Source organism: Danaus plexippus, assembly GCF_018135715.1.
Source record: "Danaus plexippus chromosome 13 unlocalized genomic scaffold, MEX_DaPlex mxdp_15, whole genome shotgun sequence".
Classification (NCBI taxonomy): Eukaryota; Metazoa; Arthropoda; class Insecta; order Lepidoptera; family Nymphalidae; genus Danaus; species Danaus plexippus.
Window position 1 is genome coordinate 1,134,889 of NW_026869849.1, and position 17,591 is coordinate 1,152,479.

At 30.5% G+C, this 17,591-nt stretch overlaps 3 protein-coding genes across 3 annotated transcripts; 1 reads left to right on the forward strand and 2 right to left on the reverse strand.

The window, feature by feature from the left end:
* Positions 1-519: 519 nt before the first annotated feature.
* Positions 520-5,119, reverse strand: LOC116770183 (dynactin subunit 2). The gene is made up of 9 exons (XM_032661545.2): positions 4,959-5,119; positions 4,673-4,875; positions 4,218-4,353; positions 3,026-3,132; positions 2,720-2,833; positions 2,434-2,509; positions 1,785-1,943; positions 1,298-1,394; positions 520-1,143 (listed from the first exon to the last, which is right to left on the reverse strand). Exons 1-9 carry the CDS (start codon positions 4,992-4,994, stop codon positions 962-964), a joined length of 1,110 nt encoding a protein of 369 aa, XP_032517436.1. The 5' UTR covers positions 4,995-5,119; the 3' UTR covers positions 520-961.
* A 241-nt stretch (positions 5,120-5,360) lies between these two features.
* On the forward strand, positions 5,361-6,564 carry LOC116769965 (B-cell receptor-associated protein 31). Its single transcript, XM_032661203.2, has one exon. It carries the CDS (start codon positions 5,525-5,527, stop codon positions 6,191-6,193), a length of 669 nt encoding a protein of 222 aa, XP_032517094.1. The 5' UTR covers positions 5,361-5,524; the 3' UTR covers positions 6,194-6,564.
* Positions 6,565-7,191: 627 nt separating this feature from the next.
* Positions 7,192-17,545, reverse strand: LOC116770039 (venom carboxylesterase-6-like). The gene is made up of 10 exons (XM_061527728.1): positions 17,300-17,545; positions 16,114-16,210; positions 14,366-14,551; positions 13,602-13,787; positions 10,692-10,882; positions 10,406-10,574; positions 10,020-10,204; positions 9,714-9,861; positions 8,649-8,772; positions 7,192-7,895 (listed from the first exon to the last, which is right to left on the reverse strand). Exons 1-10 carry the CDS (start codon positions 17,489-17,491, stop codon positions 7,700-7,702), a joined length of 1,674 nt encoding a protein of 557 aa, XP_061383712.1. The 5' UTR covers positions 17,492-17,545; the 3' UTR covers positions 7,192-7,699.
* Positions 17,546-17,591: the final 46 nt, after the last annotated feature.

The following is a 17,591-nucleotide window of genomic DNA, read 5'->3' on the forward strand; positions in this document are numbered from 1 at the left end:
TATTTTGAGACTTCTAATTATTTCGGATAAATCAGCAGGGGATAGATAATAAAAGAATATATATATGGGACCAAATTCCTGATATTTACGTATTTAATAATTATAGACGGCGGAAATTGTCAGGTGTCACCTGCATATCCATCTGTGCAAGTGCATTCACAACAATAGTGCTGTTTAGTATAAAGAAGTGGGGGCACAGATTTAACACAAACGCTCGTGCCGTTGAAGGGTTCGGACCTATTCGAAACAAAGGAATCTTCAAACCGTCTGCGAGGATACCTTTAAAGGCTCGACAGACTGACGATAATCAAGAATGAACTTCTGACTTCTCTTTCAGTGAAGCTGAAGTACTCTTTAAACCCAATAAAGTGTTTCCAACCTCAACATATCTTCTATACTGATAATTAGTATCCAAAATGGACTAGTTCAATTTAAATGACATTAATACCCTTATATCATGTTTAGGAAAGTTTCTTATACGTTTTTGAAAGGAATAGTGATTGAAAAAATAACACTCAATGACATAACTGCTTTTATTTTATAAAATAAATTATTTAAGCTGTCTACCTACAGAATAATATCAGATAGCCGAAACTAGTTAATAAAATTTGTTTAAATACAAATTGGTTAAATTAAAGATACAGTTGTAACTTACAATACATTTGAATTGATATAAATTTTCTCAGTTTTTTATTACAAAAAAATCAATATTTTACACAGGTGTAATTTAAGAAACACTAAATCAACTAATTTAATTCAATTAGCAGTGAGTGATGCATTGTTAGTGAGGCACTTATAATTTTAAATCCAGTAAAACAAGAACAGCATACTGGTCCTGAATTAAACAAGAACATTGTAACATTGAACCTTTTATTCTTGTAGCGAAATATTAAAATTCCAAATATTTACTTCCAATATATTTGATATAGCAACCCTAAAGTGTTTTTTTTTTTAATGAACATCACGCAGGTGTCAGTTTGCCGATTCTTTCGTCTAATTTCTTGATTTCTTTTTGTAAGCTATCAATATTGTGCGCGAAGACTTCTTGCACTCCTTCAAGGAGCGCCTTATTGTTTTGAACGCCGCTAGCGATTGTACTTTGTAACGTCTCCAATTCGGTCAGAGATTTACCAAAGTTGCTTGCTGTAAAAACAGTTATTTTAAGTAAATCTTACATTACTAACACTAACCCGTCTTCCTCATATACTAATAAAGTTGGAGAAATTTATTTTAAAAAGTGACATCTACTGATACAAATTGCGAAACTCATGGTTTTATTCATTTTAAAAGTCCCCACCTTGATTATGTAAAGCTTCCAGAGCCTCCATTCTCTCTAAGATTTCTGAATGTGACACACCATCTATTTGCTTTAATAGTTTGTACAATTCTTTAACCTGAAATATATAAATAATGTTTTAGATATATAATCATAAATATATTATTTTCCTATATATATATATATAAAAATATACCTATATTCCCTGTACAGAGAAAAAATTATCAGGAATTTAGAAAATTTGTCACTACCTTTATTTTAAGCTTTTTTTAATGTACTCTGCTAAGAGCATATTTGAACTCGCTTTAAAGACACTTGAAGGCAGCGGAACAATTAAATTGCGAAATTCCTGCACACACTCCATAACATATCATATAAAATAATTATAGACTTGTTACTTTACAACTATTTTAAACTTAATTAAGAATATTTGTTTATTTAATCAAACACAAACAACACTAGTATATAATTTTAGTGTACCAAAAGTAAAAAAACTTAAAGATTTCACCTTCTCCTCGACTTCAGGCTGGGCTGGTTTGACTGCTTGCTTCAAAGCGTCAATGTTACTAAGTAATGACGTCACTCTGGCCTCCGCGGCCGCCAGGTCTGCGGGGCGTAGTAACGCTGCCTGACTGGCTAGTGAGGCCGCAGCACCACATAGGGTAGCCTGGTGTATAAATGGAAATATAATAAATATTATCTTTATCAATACAATGACAGAGACCGACTATTATGACTGGATGAAGACAAAGTACTAGATAGATTTCAATTAAATTGTCAATCAAGTATCATGTCTTTTTGGACCAATAATGAAAAATGGTACTGAGTTATCTTCATATAACATAAAGACAATGATTTTCATAAATATTACGAGACCAGCGATATGTGGTTTATTGTATTCAAAAACTTTGTTCATATATAAAAAAATGCAGACAAAGTCGCGGGCAGCAGAGAGTGTGATATAAAAGTAACAACACTATCAATACGATTAAAAGAAAATAAACAGTGATTACTTTGATTTAATAGAAATTACTAAGCAGACCTATATATATTCAGTTATATAATAACTATATACAAAATAGGAAATTTTCAAATCGAAAGAAAAAATTTTGAATTTTTTGATCAGAGAATTGTTATTTATAATATCTGTTCCATACCTCTCCAGTAACAGTCTGTAGCCTCCGGAACGCTTCTTCATCTCTCACACCGGCCGCCTGCTCCAGTTTATGTAATCTTATAATAAAGACAAAATAAGACTTACAATTATATATTAATTCATAATAATTGGAACATAAAAAATATATTTAAATATCTATAGTTTTAGTATAACAATATTATTTGTTTGAATTATACTATAAAAAATTATAGCTTCATAACATTTAAAACCACAGATTATTCTTGATATATATATATTTTTTTTATTACCAAGGTTAAAATTCTCACCTGTGCTCCAACTGTGCTATTCTGGCTGTCTGCGCTAAGTTGACTTCAGGCTTGAGTTTCAAATGTGCTGTGACCTTATCACCTTGTTTCTTTCCACTGACACTTAAGTATTCCCTGAAAAAAAAAATTTTTCAATAAAAAGTTTTTATACAAATGAATAAATGACACTACCTTATCATAAAACAGACTTATTTGGTTTAAATTTAATTATATATTTTTTTTATGGCTAACTGGAGTGAGACACTGTGATAAGAAAACTGTCATTTAGTGTTGCCATATTATAATTTTGACTAAAACAGGTTATACTTCAATTTCTCCGCCTTGGGATCAATTTGTTCCCCCTCTTCTAGTTTTAATTCTTCTAGAAGTTTCTTTGTTGAATTGATCTGTGCTGCAAGTTTGCTGTATTCCTCCTGAAATTAATCATAAACACATTTACATTAACTTGCGAATTATATTATAGTAATGGTTTTGGTGTTAAATTTCGTAATTTTCTTTGATTATATTTTTAAGTTGAAAGTTAAAAGGTAATTAAAATGTATCGTATTAATTTTCTTTTTTAAAGTTTAATATCAATCAATTTAAATAGATTTACATAATAATTATAATTTATGACATAATACAGTTATTTATAAAAATAAATACATTTATGTTTACTGTATTTATTAGTTAAAGCTCAATGTTTTAAAATTTTGGGTCTTGCAAAAAAAAAAAAAAAATTCAGACGATATGTATCAGAATGAAATTTGATATATTTCAAAAATAGAAAAATTACCTGCCATACTGAGAATATGAATAAAATTTGAGTTTTTAGTGGTTTGAGAGTTCATTGCACCCCTAAAAGACCAGCAGAGTTTCAATTCAATCCATCAAACTATTTTTAGTTTTTTTTTTTATACACTATGTGCAAAAAAGCAAGAGCGTAGTAAATCCGATAATATTAGTTTTACTTAGATAAATACTCGCGAAAGTCTTAAATCTAATTAAATAAACGATTTAGTTTTACTATAACATGCTCGTAATATTATAAATACATAAGTTCTATGTTACAGACAAACAAAATAAAAAATTCAATAATATTTTATATTTTTTTTTTTTATATTCTTATCGCCGAAAACTTTTCAAATTATATAATCATTAGAGAATTCATTTGTTTCTGAAAGCGACCATTAATTTTTAATATCTCATACTTTATTTATTAAGCAAAGACAATATAAACCCATTTTCATTCAAAGTCCGATAGCTTAATAAGAAACTGTAAAGTGGTTTAGTAAGATGTACCAAAAATAAGAAGGGAAAAGAGTAAAAATAAATAATTATGACAGGACGAGACGTTTTACTTGGAATTTGTTTTCAATGCATGATCCAAAAATATGAAACTTCAAGCTTCAAAGAGCTTTTTTATTCTGATAAACTGTTTTTATCAAATAAATATTAAAAAAAATAAATATTACTATATTTCTATCAAAACATTGATAACAAACAGTGTAGTAAGTACCTTTTCAATCTCTATGGCTTTATTTTCTTTCTGTGTGACTTCTTCCAACAGCTCTGAGAACTCACAGCGAAGTCTATTGTAGCGCTCCAATGTTGTTTCTGTGTCACCCTCCGCTGCCAATTCCCACTCACCAGCTCTTGAAACAAAATATTTAGATGAATATTATTAAAATATATATGTTATAATACAGTCTTATATGATGGAATCTTTAAAAAAGAAATAAACTTAATAATATAAAAAATCTGTTAATATAATGGTTTAGGTCCGAACATGATCAAATATGACTTTTTAATAGGTATAAATTCAGTCAAAATTAGTTAGTAACCATAAAAATATAATATTTCACAATATCTGTTTGTGAAAAACATATTTAATGAGAAAATTTTTAAGTTTTTGTTGCAGGGTATAAATTTGTTTTTTTTTTTTTTATAAATTGGGTACAAAATAATTGTTACCTGTATCCGATACGATTTTTCCTGCTGAGTCTATCAGAAAAATCAACATTCCCAGTTAGAAATTTTCCTTTGAATGTATTGAAAGAATCTTTCACTGATAAATGTAACTGTTCAATACAGCTATTTTCTTCCTCTTCATACGGATCCGGCTGGTCAGCCTCCGGCAAATCATCGGTTTCATATACATCGGGTTGGTCATAGGCCTTAAAAAAGTTAAGGAACCTCCAAATATGGGAAAGGCATTTAAAAATCAATAATTGTATGTTGTCTCGTGTGAAATACTTACTATGCCGGGAAGATTTTCGTACTTAGGATTAGCCATTTTATTTCAACAATGATTCGAGAAGGTGCTTATTCCTTTTTTTTAGCTTCCAATTTACGTAAAATCCTTTTATTTGGGCAAAAAGATGACGTCAGAGCCAATACCAAACCAATGATGAGAGTTATAAAGCAAGTGTCAGTCAGACATAAGAATTCCATTTTTCCCTAACGATCAATAATTTTAAAGTATTTTTTATTCTTTTTTAAAATAAAAGTTTGTACAAAAGATGTTTATAAATATGATTTTAATTAAAATTATATTTTTAATTCCAAAATAGACCGTGTTAAATAATTTTAAACAAGATAAGTAATTTAAACCATAACTAAACCCCAGCATACGTACACGTCAGTTATGTCAAAGTTTGACGTTTGTTATACCTACATAATACATATTTTCGGCTTTCAAGTTTTGTCTTACATTGTTGAGTCACCGCACGCAGATACATTTTGGTCTTGCATCACATTATATTGAAATTATCATTCAATAACCTTTCTTTAAATCACCCTGAAAGAGTAAGTGGAGAACACAAAATGAGTCTTCAGTGGACCATCATCGCGTCATTTCTATACGCCGAAATAGCATTTGTACTGTTATTGACCTTACCGATCGCGAGTCCTGCAAGATGGAACAAATTCTTCAAATCGAAGTTTCTAGCTTACATGACAGGCCAAGCATCCATCTACTTTGTTGTTCTCATTGGGGTTCTAGTTCTCTGCCTTCTCGACGCCATTCGTGAGATTCAGAAGTATTCAAACGTTGAATCTTCAGACCACCAACATTTGGATGCTGAGATGCAAGGAAACATGCGTCTGTTTAGAGCTCAAAGGAACTTGTACATATCAGGTATTGCACTTTTCCTTCTAGTCGTTATTCGGCGCTTGATCCAGATGATCTGTGAGCTGGCGACCTTGTACGCCCAATCCGAAGCGAACTTCCGTCAGGCTCAAAGCGCGTCTGTAGCCGCTAAAGCCCTTTTAGAAAAGCAAGGTGCTGGTGATGAGGTCAACAAGAAGGAGATGGAAGATCTCAAGAGCCAGTTATCAGCCTTGGAAAAGGAGTTAGCCAAGGAGAAGAAAGATAAAGAAGCCGTGAAGTCCCAGGCGGAGAGCCTTAACCGTGAATATGATAGACTTGCGGAGGAACACAGCAGGCTACAGAAGAAAATCACAGTTGCTGGTGGTGATAAGAAGGATGAGTAGAAGATTTTAGTCTCTTCCTTATTAGAGTAAACTATATTACATGTATTCTGTCTGCTGACGTCATGCTGTGATTCAACTGAGCCTTGGATATCTGTATAACAGTCTATATTAAAGGTAGAATTTAAAAATTATTTTTATAGCCTGTATTAGGAATTCACTGGTGTCGCTTCAAGTTATTTTTGCTGGATTATTTCTTAATAATCAAAGTCTGATTTTGTTTCATTGGGATATTCTTATTTATGTGTGTTTGTTTTATTTTTTTTTTGGTAGTTATAGTGTAAGGTGTAATATTAATCTTACTTTTTCTATAGCTTTTATATAAATGGTTAATGTTATTTCTAATTGTTTACTAATAAAAGACATTTAAATGAGTTGTTTCATTATTTATATTGAACTATTAATTCAGTTATCAGGTTATACTAGCATAACTGTCATGTTTTTTGGGACACAAAGGACTACAAATTAAGTCCATATACATGTTCTATTACCGAATTGGTTCACTAGTGTTTGTGTAAATGTGTTCAGAACAAATTGTACAAAATGATATAGATATGTATTTTGAACTCTTTCTATTACTTTTTTTTTTAAGACCATGATTCTACACTTCTTAAGTTATTTAAAAACATGACACAAATAAAATCGAGATAAACAGTTCAAAAGGACATTGTTTGAATGCAATGTTCACTTGGAGGTATTTTTTCTGATTACTTTTTAGAATAAAATTATTTATTTTTATTTTGTTCTTGGTTATTATACAGTACCATGAATAGCTTTATGTAAGTAATGAAGCCTGACATATTAATACTGTACTGAGATAGTCATTGCTTAATTGATATGCATGTGTCATTTTATAATAGGATGTTATTTAATCTGTAGTCTTGTTTGAGTTCATTAACTTCTGTTTGCTTATATATTTTATCCAACTTCAATTATTGTAGCACTGATATAACCAGTTATATATTATAATTAGATACGCAAGAAGTACAAACACTTTGGAATAATACATATGGATTTAATATAATTTATAAAAAAAAAATAGGCTCAGGTAAACATCAAAAGATACGATATTCTTGACGTACGACACAATGACCGTACTTGGTTTTGAAGTAAACAAGGTTAGTAAGTTTCGTAACGTGTTCGTCCATGTACTTTGGACTTTTTAACTCGGAAAGTAAGAAGTTTTAGCTGTTAACAAATGTCACTGCTATTGGAGTAAATTTTCATAACTTTTATTGAAATTAAAAATAAAGTACATATTCATCTTAAATGTAAATGGAGGTTTGTTGATTTTCTAATAACCAAAACAGATGTAAGTAAGTCTATAATAAAATTAACCCTCTTTTTTGAATATACTTTCGATGTATATTATAAATTGTCATAGTAAGTTTTTTTTAATTGCTGTGGCTTCATTCGCACTGAAAGCGTGACATAGTAAGTTGCCTAATAGCTAAAATTCATATTGTAGTTGTGAAAACAGGAAAAATCAAATCTTGTTGAGATATTTTGTTACAATTCATCTCTTATATTTATATTAAAATTTTGGTCTTCTATAAAACCGAGGCTGTCCCAGAAGGTTTTATGTCCAAAGTCTGAACACGATTTCATTTTCATACTACTCGGGCTCTCTATTTCCAGGTAGTTCAAATCCTTGGATCCGGGTTGTACTTTAGTCCACTCTTGACTGTTTGGTAATTGTGGAATTCTGCAAAAAATATTTTTCTAATAGATAAATTGATCGATTTCTGATATTATTAAGTTTATTTATGAAAAAATGACAGCGCAATATACAATAATATAGAATTATAAATTGTTGAACGAAAATTTAACAAAATCAACAAGTTGCCCCATGTTTTTAATTTGGAGGACTGCTTCATAAAGAATTCATGCAATTTGTTAGCTGAAATGTAGTGCTATTTAATAATTTAAGAAAGTTCCGGCCTATTTTTTTTTTCAATACGTAACCAAGTTGATGAAGAATCTAAGGGCAAGATAATTAAATACTAATTTACTTGATATACCGAGTTTCTAAGTAAATCGATCTATTTAAGTAGTTACTTTAACAATAATAATATCTATTAGACCCAAAGTCAATGATTTTAATCCTATCACACTATTTCTAATAATTAAACAGTTTGGGTTTAGGGTAACTTAATTTCCTTTTGCTAAATTGAGGAAACTGTGATGTGGACGTACCTACGTACAATACGATAAATGTGAAAGCGTGTTTTGAATGAAATCATTTTGTTTGAAATAATAAGCAAACAATTCGAATATGACGAATAATTAAGAATAATAAGGTTTAAATCAGACAAGTAATGTGTAGGGTTAAGCAATATTACACAGTAATTTCGAATTACTATGGCAATTGCATTATTTTAAAAACTACATACTTTCAGTCACTTTGCACGGTTATTTAAATGATTACTCGTGTAAGTCTTAGTTCTCATAGTATTACCCAGTTTTAGCGTAACTGTAGATCAGATCAATAATGGTGTTCCTCATCTCGATGTCTTCAGCTGAGAAGTCGGTGAAGGGCAAGAAGTTGAAGACAGATAGTACGTCGTCTGCGTGGCTGACCCCTAAATAGAAAATATTTTTAATATTGCTTAGGGATAAAAAAAATCTGAGAAAATCGCTGTTGTTTAGAAGGTTACATAATTTAATCTCTTTATTCATTAATTATTTACCATTTTTAGGACAAGTAAGAAGATTATTGTGTTTTAGATATTTTTTACGTCTAATGTGCGTGTGCGTTTGTATGCGCGTGCGTGAATGTGTGTGTGTGTGTGTGTCTGCTGCACCGTAATTCTTAAACGGATCGACCTATTTCGTTGCGGTTCTTGCCATTTGAAAGTTCTTAGGTCTTTTTGAACTATGATTCCTCGATCATATGCCTCACGCGTCCAGGTATAATTAATTATTAAAAGACAATTAATGCGTAGGTTTTATTTTTAAATTATGAAATAATCTTATTTATTTATACTTTGTAATTGCTTGTTTTTAAAATTTTATTAAAAAATCGGACAAGAAAAAGTCTTGAATTGATAAGAAGTCTTGCTGGATAACAATTTGTTTCAAGAATTTTTGGAAAATAACAAATAGTAATGATTTAATTTTACAAATCTTATATTGAATTCAAATGAATTTAAAAAGAAATATTATTTTAAAGAATGTGGAGAACAATTAAAATTTTTATAACTTGTAATACGGTTAGCAGACAAAGTTGGATAGCAAGTTCCAATCTTGCCCGTGACGACGCATCTATCGTTCTACATTATTATATATTATTTTAAATCCATTAAACTATTATCTTAGAATAGTCGTCACTTTTATGGACAGTTATACACACTAGTACCTAAACTTACCACATGTTTGCATAGTCACACTGTATACTTGGAGTCTTTAGTTTCGTGATGCAAACTTCTGGTTTATACGTAGTACATCATCCTTATTTTCCTTCAAAAGTTACTATGAACTTTTCTAATTGATTGTCTCAATATATTTTTGTAAGGGGACTGACCATAATTCTCTTCTTTGAACGCCATGAGTTCAGACAGGCTGTGTGTGCCTCGGTGTGAGAAGCGGTACATAAGGGTTGGTTGACCAGAGCGAGCGTGGAACTGCGCCATCTTGCCAACACTCACAGCAAACAGACGATCGCCTAGGGCCTGTTGATAGTGTTTAACGAGTCGGGAGATTGTCACGTAGTCTAACTTATTATTGATCTTCTTATCAAATATGTTGTTGTTATTAAAGTGTGTTGATTATTGACCCTTAACTTATAGTAGGTAAAGTAATTCTTGGCATTTAATATTCTTTTTGTTACCTGCACCAATTTAGAATAAGTCTCCTGTCCGATTGGTTTTCCGTCCATGTAATACTGTTTAATCTTTTGAGCCACTTCGCTTCTTTTGTCCAAGGGTAGGGTATCATTGTATTCAAATATGTTACTGGCGAGGTGTTCCCATCTGGATTCCAACTCCATTAGGAGGCTGGGATCCGTTTGGTAAGCTGCAAGAGATATTTTTTTCATTACTTTTAATACTCAATAAAGTGACAAAATTTTGTATATATAATAAATTTTAACAATAGTCAGTGTTTTTTCATTTATTCTGGTTATAAATTTTTTTAACAGAGTTGTATGACTAAATCTATATTTTTTTATATCTTGAGGTCATACTATGTACAAAATCATATCATATCTTAATATACCTGCCGCGGGATATAGTCCCTCTTCACTTGTAACGGTTGCGATGAGAGGTAGTTGTTGCATTGCGCCAACTTCCATGGCGTGGTAGGGGTATTGAGTCAAAAACGGCTCTTTAGTACCTCGAGGCTCGGCCGTTGGTGTGAACATGGTGAATAGGTTCACCCTCCAATCCTAGAAACCAGGAAGGGTTATTGTTTCTATCAAGGAGTACTAAGAATCGTAAACATAGAAGTAAGTACAAGAAAATAAAAATACATAAATGATATCTGCAGTAAAAGTAATACTTACAAACATTTCGATCTGGGCATTAACAATAGCTTCAGCTGGTCTAAACCTCAGACAGTCTATCATGTTGTGATTGTTAGATGTGGGGCAGCCTACTATTGAAGCCAGAGTCTTCGCCTTCTGAGCCGGTTTAACAGCGTGTGTCCAAGACGCTAGAGCTGAACCACTGAAGGCAATGCCCCGATCGAATAAACCTAATCACATAATTAAATTACGCTAAATGTATAACGGGAAATTTGTTAATAATAATATAGCTATAATGACATTAATTTGAAATGGTTATATTTTAAAAGTAATCATCTGTAATAATAGGCGTCAAGAAACTATTAAAATTATATTAATATGCATGTACACATACACATGTGTTCCAGACCTTATAGAGGACTATTTAAATTCATAGATAATAACATAATCTCTAGACTAATCCAAATGTAAATATATGTATAACATACAACATGTCTGACGTTAACCGTGAAATGTCAGCTTTTGCATTTACAAATTACCTCGTTACAGCCATAGAGTTCATTATTGTTTAACTTGTTTAAGATTACATTAAATAAATTGTTTCTACATGTATACAGGCAATGGCGCGAATTAAGAAAATGCTTAACAATTAAATTTATAAATAAAGAATTTCTGTAATGTTAGTTTTCTGTATTTTTAAACTTTAATTGATTTTTCAGAATTGTTTTCCTTTTTAATAAATATGTAAATAAATGCATTCGTTTTTAATTATTTTTTTCGGCCAGTCCAATAATTGAATACCAGATATTCGACGACCCGGGTTGCCGAATATAAAATATTGGGCGATTGTATTCAGCTGATAGGTTTCCGGGCCGTATTGTTCGCACTTTTTTGTTATAACTACTTATCGGAGCTATCAGCACCAACGATGGATGCAACGTAACAATAACTTGTAGCTGTTAACAATAATTATAAAAACTTATTGCTATTTATAATTACTATTATACGTAGAACGAAATCAAAAACTGTTTAAAACGAGAATAGAAGTCTGTTTGAGTTTATATATACGTATAGTATTTATATACGACGTTTGGACTCACGACAGTTCAGTTCAGTGGTGCGGAGCGCTAAAGATTATATCTTGAACCTTCAAAAAATACAAGGACATTTAGGAGAATTGAAGTTTCAATTCAAAATGTTAGTGACGTCAGCAACGACAACAACAAGAGACAACAAGAGACGTCATCTTCTACTTAAGAAACAACGAATTTGCTATAAATCCGATATGCAATTTACTAAACTTAAAATGCTCTAATTTATTTGATTTCTCAAAGTAGTAGTAATTAACATAATGGACTTCTCTATATCCATGTGTAAATCTCGTGACAAGTTTTTGTCTGGATGTGATGAAATGAATCCATTTTTTTTCTGGTCTCTATAAATTGTAAACGGCTTGACCGAATTGTTTCACCTTTTTTTAATGCTTTTTATACTTAGTAGAGCTTTCTTACATTTATATAAATCAAGAAAATTGCTCTGAAACTAAGAAAGAACTGAAGGATTTACGTCTACCTTCATTATAAATTTCATTTCAAAATTAATATTATCAATAATAAATTTTGTATATAAATAGTGATATTAAAGGTGTATTTTTAATATACTAAATTTAGTCTTCATTCTAGAATCTAGGTCGTTGTTTTAGAATGTTTTCAATTAAAGGCTATTTAATTTTGGAAGTCATTAAGAATAAATCAGTCTAACGTAGGCCAGGAATCACGTGTTAATAAAAAAAAAAACATATATAATTTTAATCTATGTACAATTCCATTTAAATATCTTTCATTACACATCTTTTAAGAGTTTCATATATTTATCTTCTCTAAATATTAATTTTTGTACTATTCCCGATATATGAGATAACGTATACATTTTTCATAATTTATATAAATAAATTAATTTTTATGTGGATCTCTTAGTACGAGGTTATCTAGAAGAGATGTCTTTTAAACGATCAGACAATCTTTTTGTGAAATTTCTATAAAAAACTAGTCTTCTAATAATATATCCGAGAACCAAAGAATGTTTTATTATTATACTATAATTTTTTTGTAAGATTTTCTAATATTTAGTTTTTATTAGAAAAATAAAACGAATTATTAATATTGCTTCATAATTTTATGCCCACGATAAATACTTGTTTATCAAATCTCAATTTTTTATTGCTGAAACAAGCTTTTCTATTTTATTTTAACTCGCACAGAGACATAAATACAAGATAGTCCAGACTGAGAAGTTTCGTGAGTTACAATGCTATTGAAGAGATTACTTATTTAAAATATTGCTTGAAACTATAATAATTAAAATACGGCGTCTTAGACGGGTTAGAGCTAATGAACAAGTCTATTTGCAATCGTATAAAATAATATTTATATTCGCAGGTAAAGTCGAGGGACAACAGTAAGCGATTGAATATATTTAACACGTGTTTTTGTCGAAAACATTCCCGGACAGAAATGTGACATTATTGTGAATAAAAAACGTGTAACAGAATTCTGAGAGGGATGAACGAAACCTTATAATAGCATACTCTTAATGACTTTCTTCTGTGGCTTAATTATAAGGAAAAGTTGATGTCAAAGTTTTATTTAAGTTTATTTAATTGACCTATACGAAATAAAGATATTGTTAATAATGAACCCACTTACTGATTTGTGTCTGTTTATGTATAAATATTTCGTAGAATGTGGGTAGTATTCAATTATGAAGGTCGATGTCGGTGTACTGTGATTTCTATTTACCCGATTCGTATTAGATACCAGGAGTATGAGGTCGCTTTACAAGCGGCAACTATTCAATCCGATTCAACAACTTTAGGACAATGTTAAACTTTACTTGAAACAAAGTCATAAAATCATAAATTTGAACATTTTGTTGAAAAGTCAGACTAACCTTTTGACATTGGCGACAAGTAGTGATAGTGTACACTGGCGCCTCCCGCAGAGCAGCCAGCCAGTGTAACACTATCAGGGTTGCCACCGAACTTTAATATGTTCTTCCTGACCCACATGAGAGCAAAGGCCTGATCCTTAAGCCCTGCGTTTCCCGGAGCTGCTTCATCTCCCGTACTAAGAAATCCTATAAATATGATATCGCTTACATATCTTTTTAAAATCGAATAACCTTTTGAATCCTTTTGATGTCGAACACATATTGTTCACTAAAGTGTTAAATGTACGAGCAGGTTATTGCATTTTATTACGTCATCCGACAATTGATAATAGCATTACAATTCCAACGCACCTCACAAGAATTTGATACGAGGACATTTGCATATCTATTTCATTTAACGAAGGCATTTTTTTTTTCAATCAAATACTGACATGTTTTTGTAAAATAAAAAAAGATTATTATAATATGATCTTAACAATTAATATGTAGTACGTAAATATTAAATTATATTTAATTTGAATCAAAATCTTACTGTATTCAGGGATTTTAAAAAAGTACAGAAAAATCATATTTAATACACAGAAAAACAATATTAATAAATAAAGAGAAGTAATCACAATATAAAGATTAAAGTTTTTCTTGAAACAACGTCTTTAACGTTAAAAGTAAATATTATATAACAACAGTTTAAATAAAGAAAATCTACATATTTTATAGGAATACTTAATTATTTAAAAATATATATTCATATGAGGATACGATACCTAGAGGTCCCAAGCGGTAGTTTAAAGTGACGAGAACCATGTCACGATCCATTAAATGCTCTGCACCATAGTAGGACCCAGCACCATACATGAACGCACCGCCGTGGATAAACACCAATACTGGCAATAAGGAACCAGGGTTGAGGTCCGGGGTGTGAACGTTGAGGAAGAGACAGTCCTCGGAACCTGCAGATATAAGAATTCCATGAAAATCCATTCTATAATACATACATTTTAACCCTCAAAAGTTTGCAAAACAATTCAGAGAATTTAATTTAAATATAAATAATACTTTTCAACTGTAAGTGAAATGAATATGGTATAATACTTGTCTCATTGAATATAAGAATTGGTATTGTAACCAGATCAGGTTTTTGCGATATCGTAAAGGTAAAACAGAACCTGACCACTTAACTAGCGGTTGTTATAATTCTATATTCTGTTCATTTTAAAATGTGAAACATTGTAAGAAGTGTGTGACTGTGAAAGGTTGACGTAATTTAAATTATTGAAATTTGCATATTACAGTTATTAAATTAAGTAATTTTTTTTAAATAAGTATATTTTTAATGTATGAATTTTATTTCCTAAAAGCAAATTTTACTCATGATGATTTGACGAAAAAATATAACTACTTAGTAATGACAGAGTCATTTATTTAATGATATCGTTATTATCTTTATAATAACATTCAGTTAGTAGATTTGTGTTAGGAAGGTTTAAAATTTTATTTTCTTAGTAGCTCTTTCTTTATTTCTTAGCTTCAATCAGCATTGTCGTTTTTGTTTGTCAGAAATATTATGGACAAATACAATGTGACAATGAGTGTTAGCATCTTAAAATTTTCTAGAAGCTAGTTGTATTTTTAACATAGATTAGATTTCATTTCGTTTAAAGCTATGATAAACTACGAGGTCAAAGACCCTTAGATACTGTGTTTGGTTTGATTAGGTTGTTTTGGTTTAATTTATTGTTGACTATATTATGTTATCTGTGCTTGTATCAGACTTGTCCTTATCTATAAACCTATAATATAATACAGGTGCTTTTAATCGGTATTTTGTGTAACTAAATGCCCGCTAGTGTTGTGCACTGGCATTATTAACTGTAAAAGGAGTTATTGGAAAGCTACGTAACTGAGTTTTCACTTGGAGCTTTTTACTTATGATTTGTTATTAATATATATATTAATTAAATGGAAAATAATATTAGTTAATAATCAACATATCATTGATAAAGGAAAACTCATTTTCATGACTTGACTATATTTTGAAAATGTTTGATTCCTTATTTTTTACTATTACTAAAAGCAATTTTTTGTATGAAATATTGTCGTGTATATATTTATATTTAATTTCAAGTATTATTTTATTACATTCGTTATTAAATGTAATTTTTTCCTGATTTAAGGGACTGGGCGTGTGAGCTTGTTCAAATGTTTTGCATCTGATAAAACAACTTAGCTATTTATGGATTAGCAGATTAGTTTTATTTGCTGTATTATCGCTTGGTACAAAAATTTAAATTTGAATCTTAATGTAGTTCCGTTAATTTTACTCTGAGTTTCCTCCAAAAAGGGTAAGATCTATGCAATCTACATATTTCAATAGCAGATTACCACACAATATGACTTATTTAAAAGACGGACTTAAAGAATGTGATGATCTTAGATGCAAAAGCGTAAAGTAGGAGCGAAGGCAGAGTGTTTTAAACTTATGGATAAAGAATATCTGTGATTAGCTATTTACCAGTGACGGTGTTGTTGAAGGGGTCATACTGGATACAAGCGGGCATAGGTTTGGAGGCATCCCACGTTCCATCCCAGGATTTTAGATGCTGAGGTTCCTGAACACAAAGTATATTGTAAGAAGTAATTTTTTTTAATTCCAACTTTTTTTTTAAATACCTCAATATTGAAACGATCCGTGTTATATAGTACGAATGTTTTAAATAGTTTATGTATAGTTTATCATATTCAATAATGTTTTTATATTAAAAATAGTTGTAAAACTATTAGAGAGGGCCGTGTATGTGAAAAACACATACAAAAACAGAGTTACTGTATGTGTGTGACTGCCTGAATGTGTATGTGTGTGAGTAGGGCTCATTTGTTAATATGGCGTGTGAAAGTAATTTTGTAGTCTCGTTATTACAAAAATTTTTACTTTACTTCCATCTGGGTTGACAAACAGACCACATATAAGGTAAAACTATTCCGATAGCGTTTTGTATGTGTGTATTTTTATCGTCGGAGTCGACGTGTTTCTGCCCAATATCGTAATCGTAGTTTTTTAGAAATATGTTCACTAAATTCCAGATTTTGTTTAATGAATATAGCAAAGCAATATGTGTTTATGCTCCTATAAATATGTGGAGTAGACTGTCTACTGATAATTAGTAGAGGTTAATGGTTAAATTCTTATTGTATGCAGTAAGACACATTAATTTATTATTATTGTATGTATAAATAGTGAATATGTTCATATCTTAAAAATATGAAAATATCTTTTATTTGGAGACAAATAAAGTATTTAAATGGAACTAGTATTATTCGGATAAACTACGCGTGATTTATTTTTGTAAAGAACTACATACTCCCGACGTTTCGGTTACTTTGCAGCAACCGTGATGAAATAAAAAGTAATACAATTAAATTATTTTGCAGTCGAAAACATACGCTGCGAACAAAAACTAGGTATAAAACTTTATGCCTTTATTGGGTCTTTCATATTTATATGTTAATTATTATATGTGTTGACAGAATTTATTTTTTACAATTTCTCAAATATATCTCAAAAAAATCTATATATTGCTTTGTAATTTTGTAATAAAAAGATGTTAAAACGATATATCCTTCTTGGTTTTTAAAACAGAGATATTATATTCATATGACATGAATATTTGCTTAATATTCTAAAATAATTTTAGACTTACCCTAAACCTATACTTTCCGATCGGCGGCCTGGCATATCGTATGCCTTGGAAGCTGGCATATCTTCTACCATTAGTTGACTCCTTCCATGCTCCCTGCAGCAAACCATGATGAATACGAACTATGGGTTTCTGTTCCTGACCAGCCACTAATACTAGTAGCAGTGAAAAAAATAAAAATTTACACAGGTCCATTTCAAAAAGCCCAATGCGCGTGCGTACGCGGCTGTAGCAAGTCGCGTACTGTTTTCATTATTTGCTGTAAATTAGAGCGTGATAACAACCTGTTTAACTT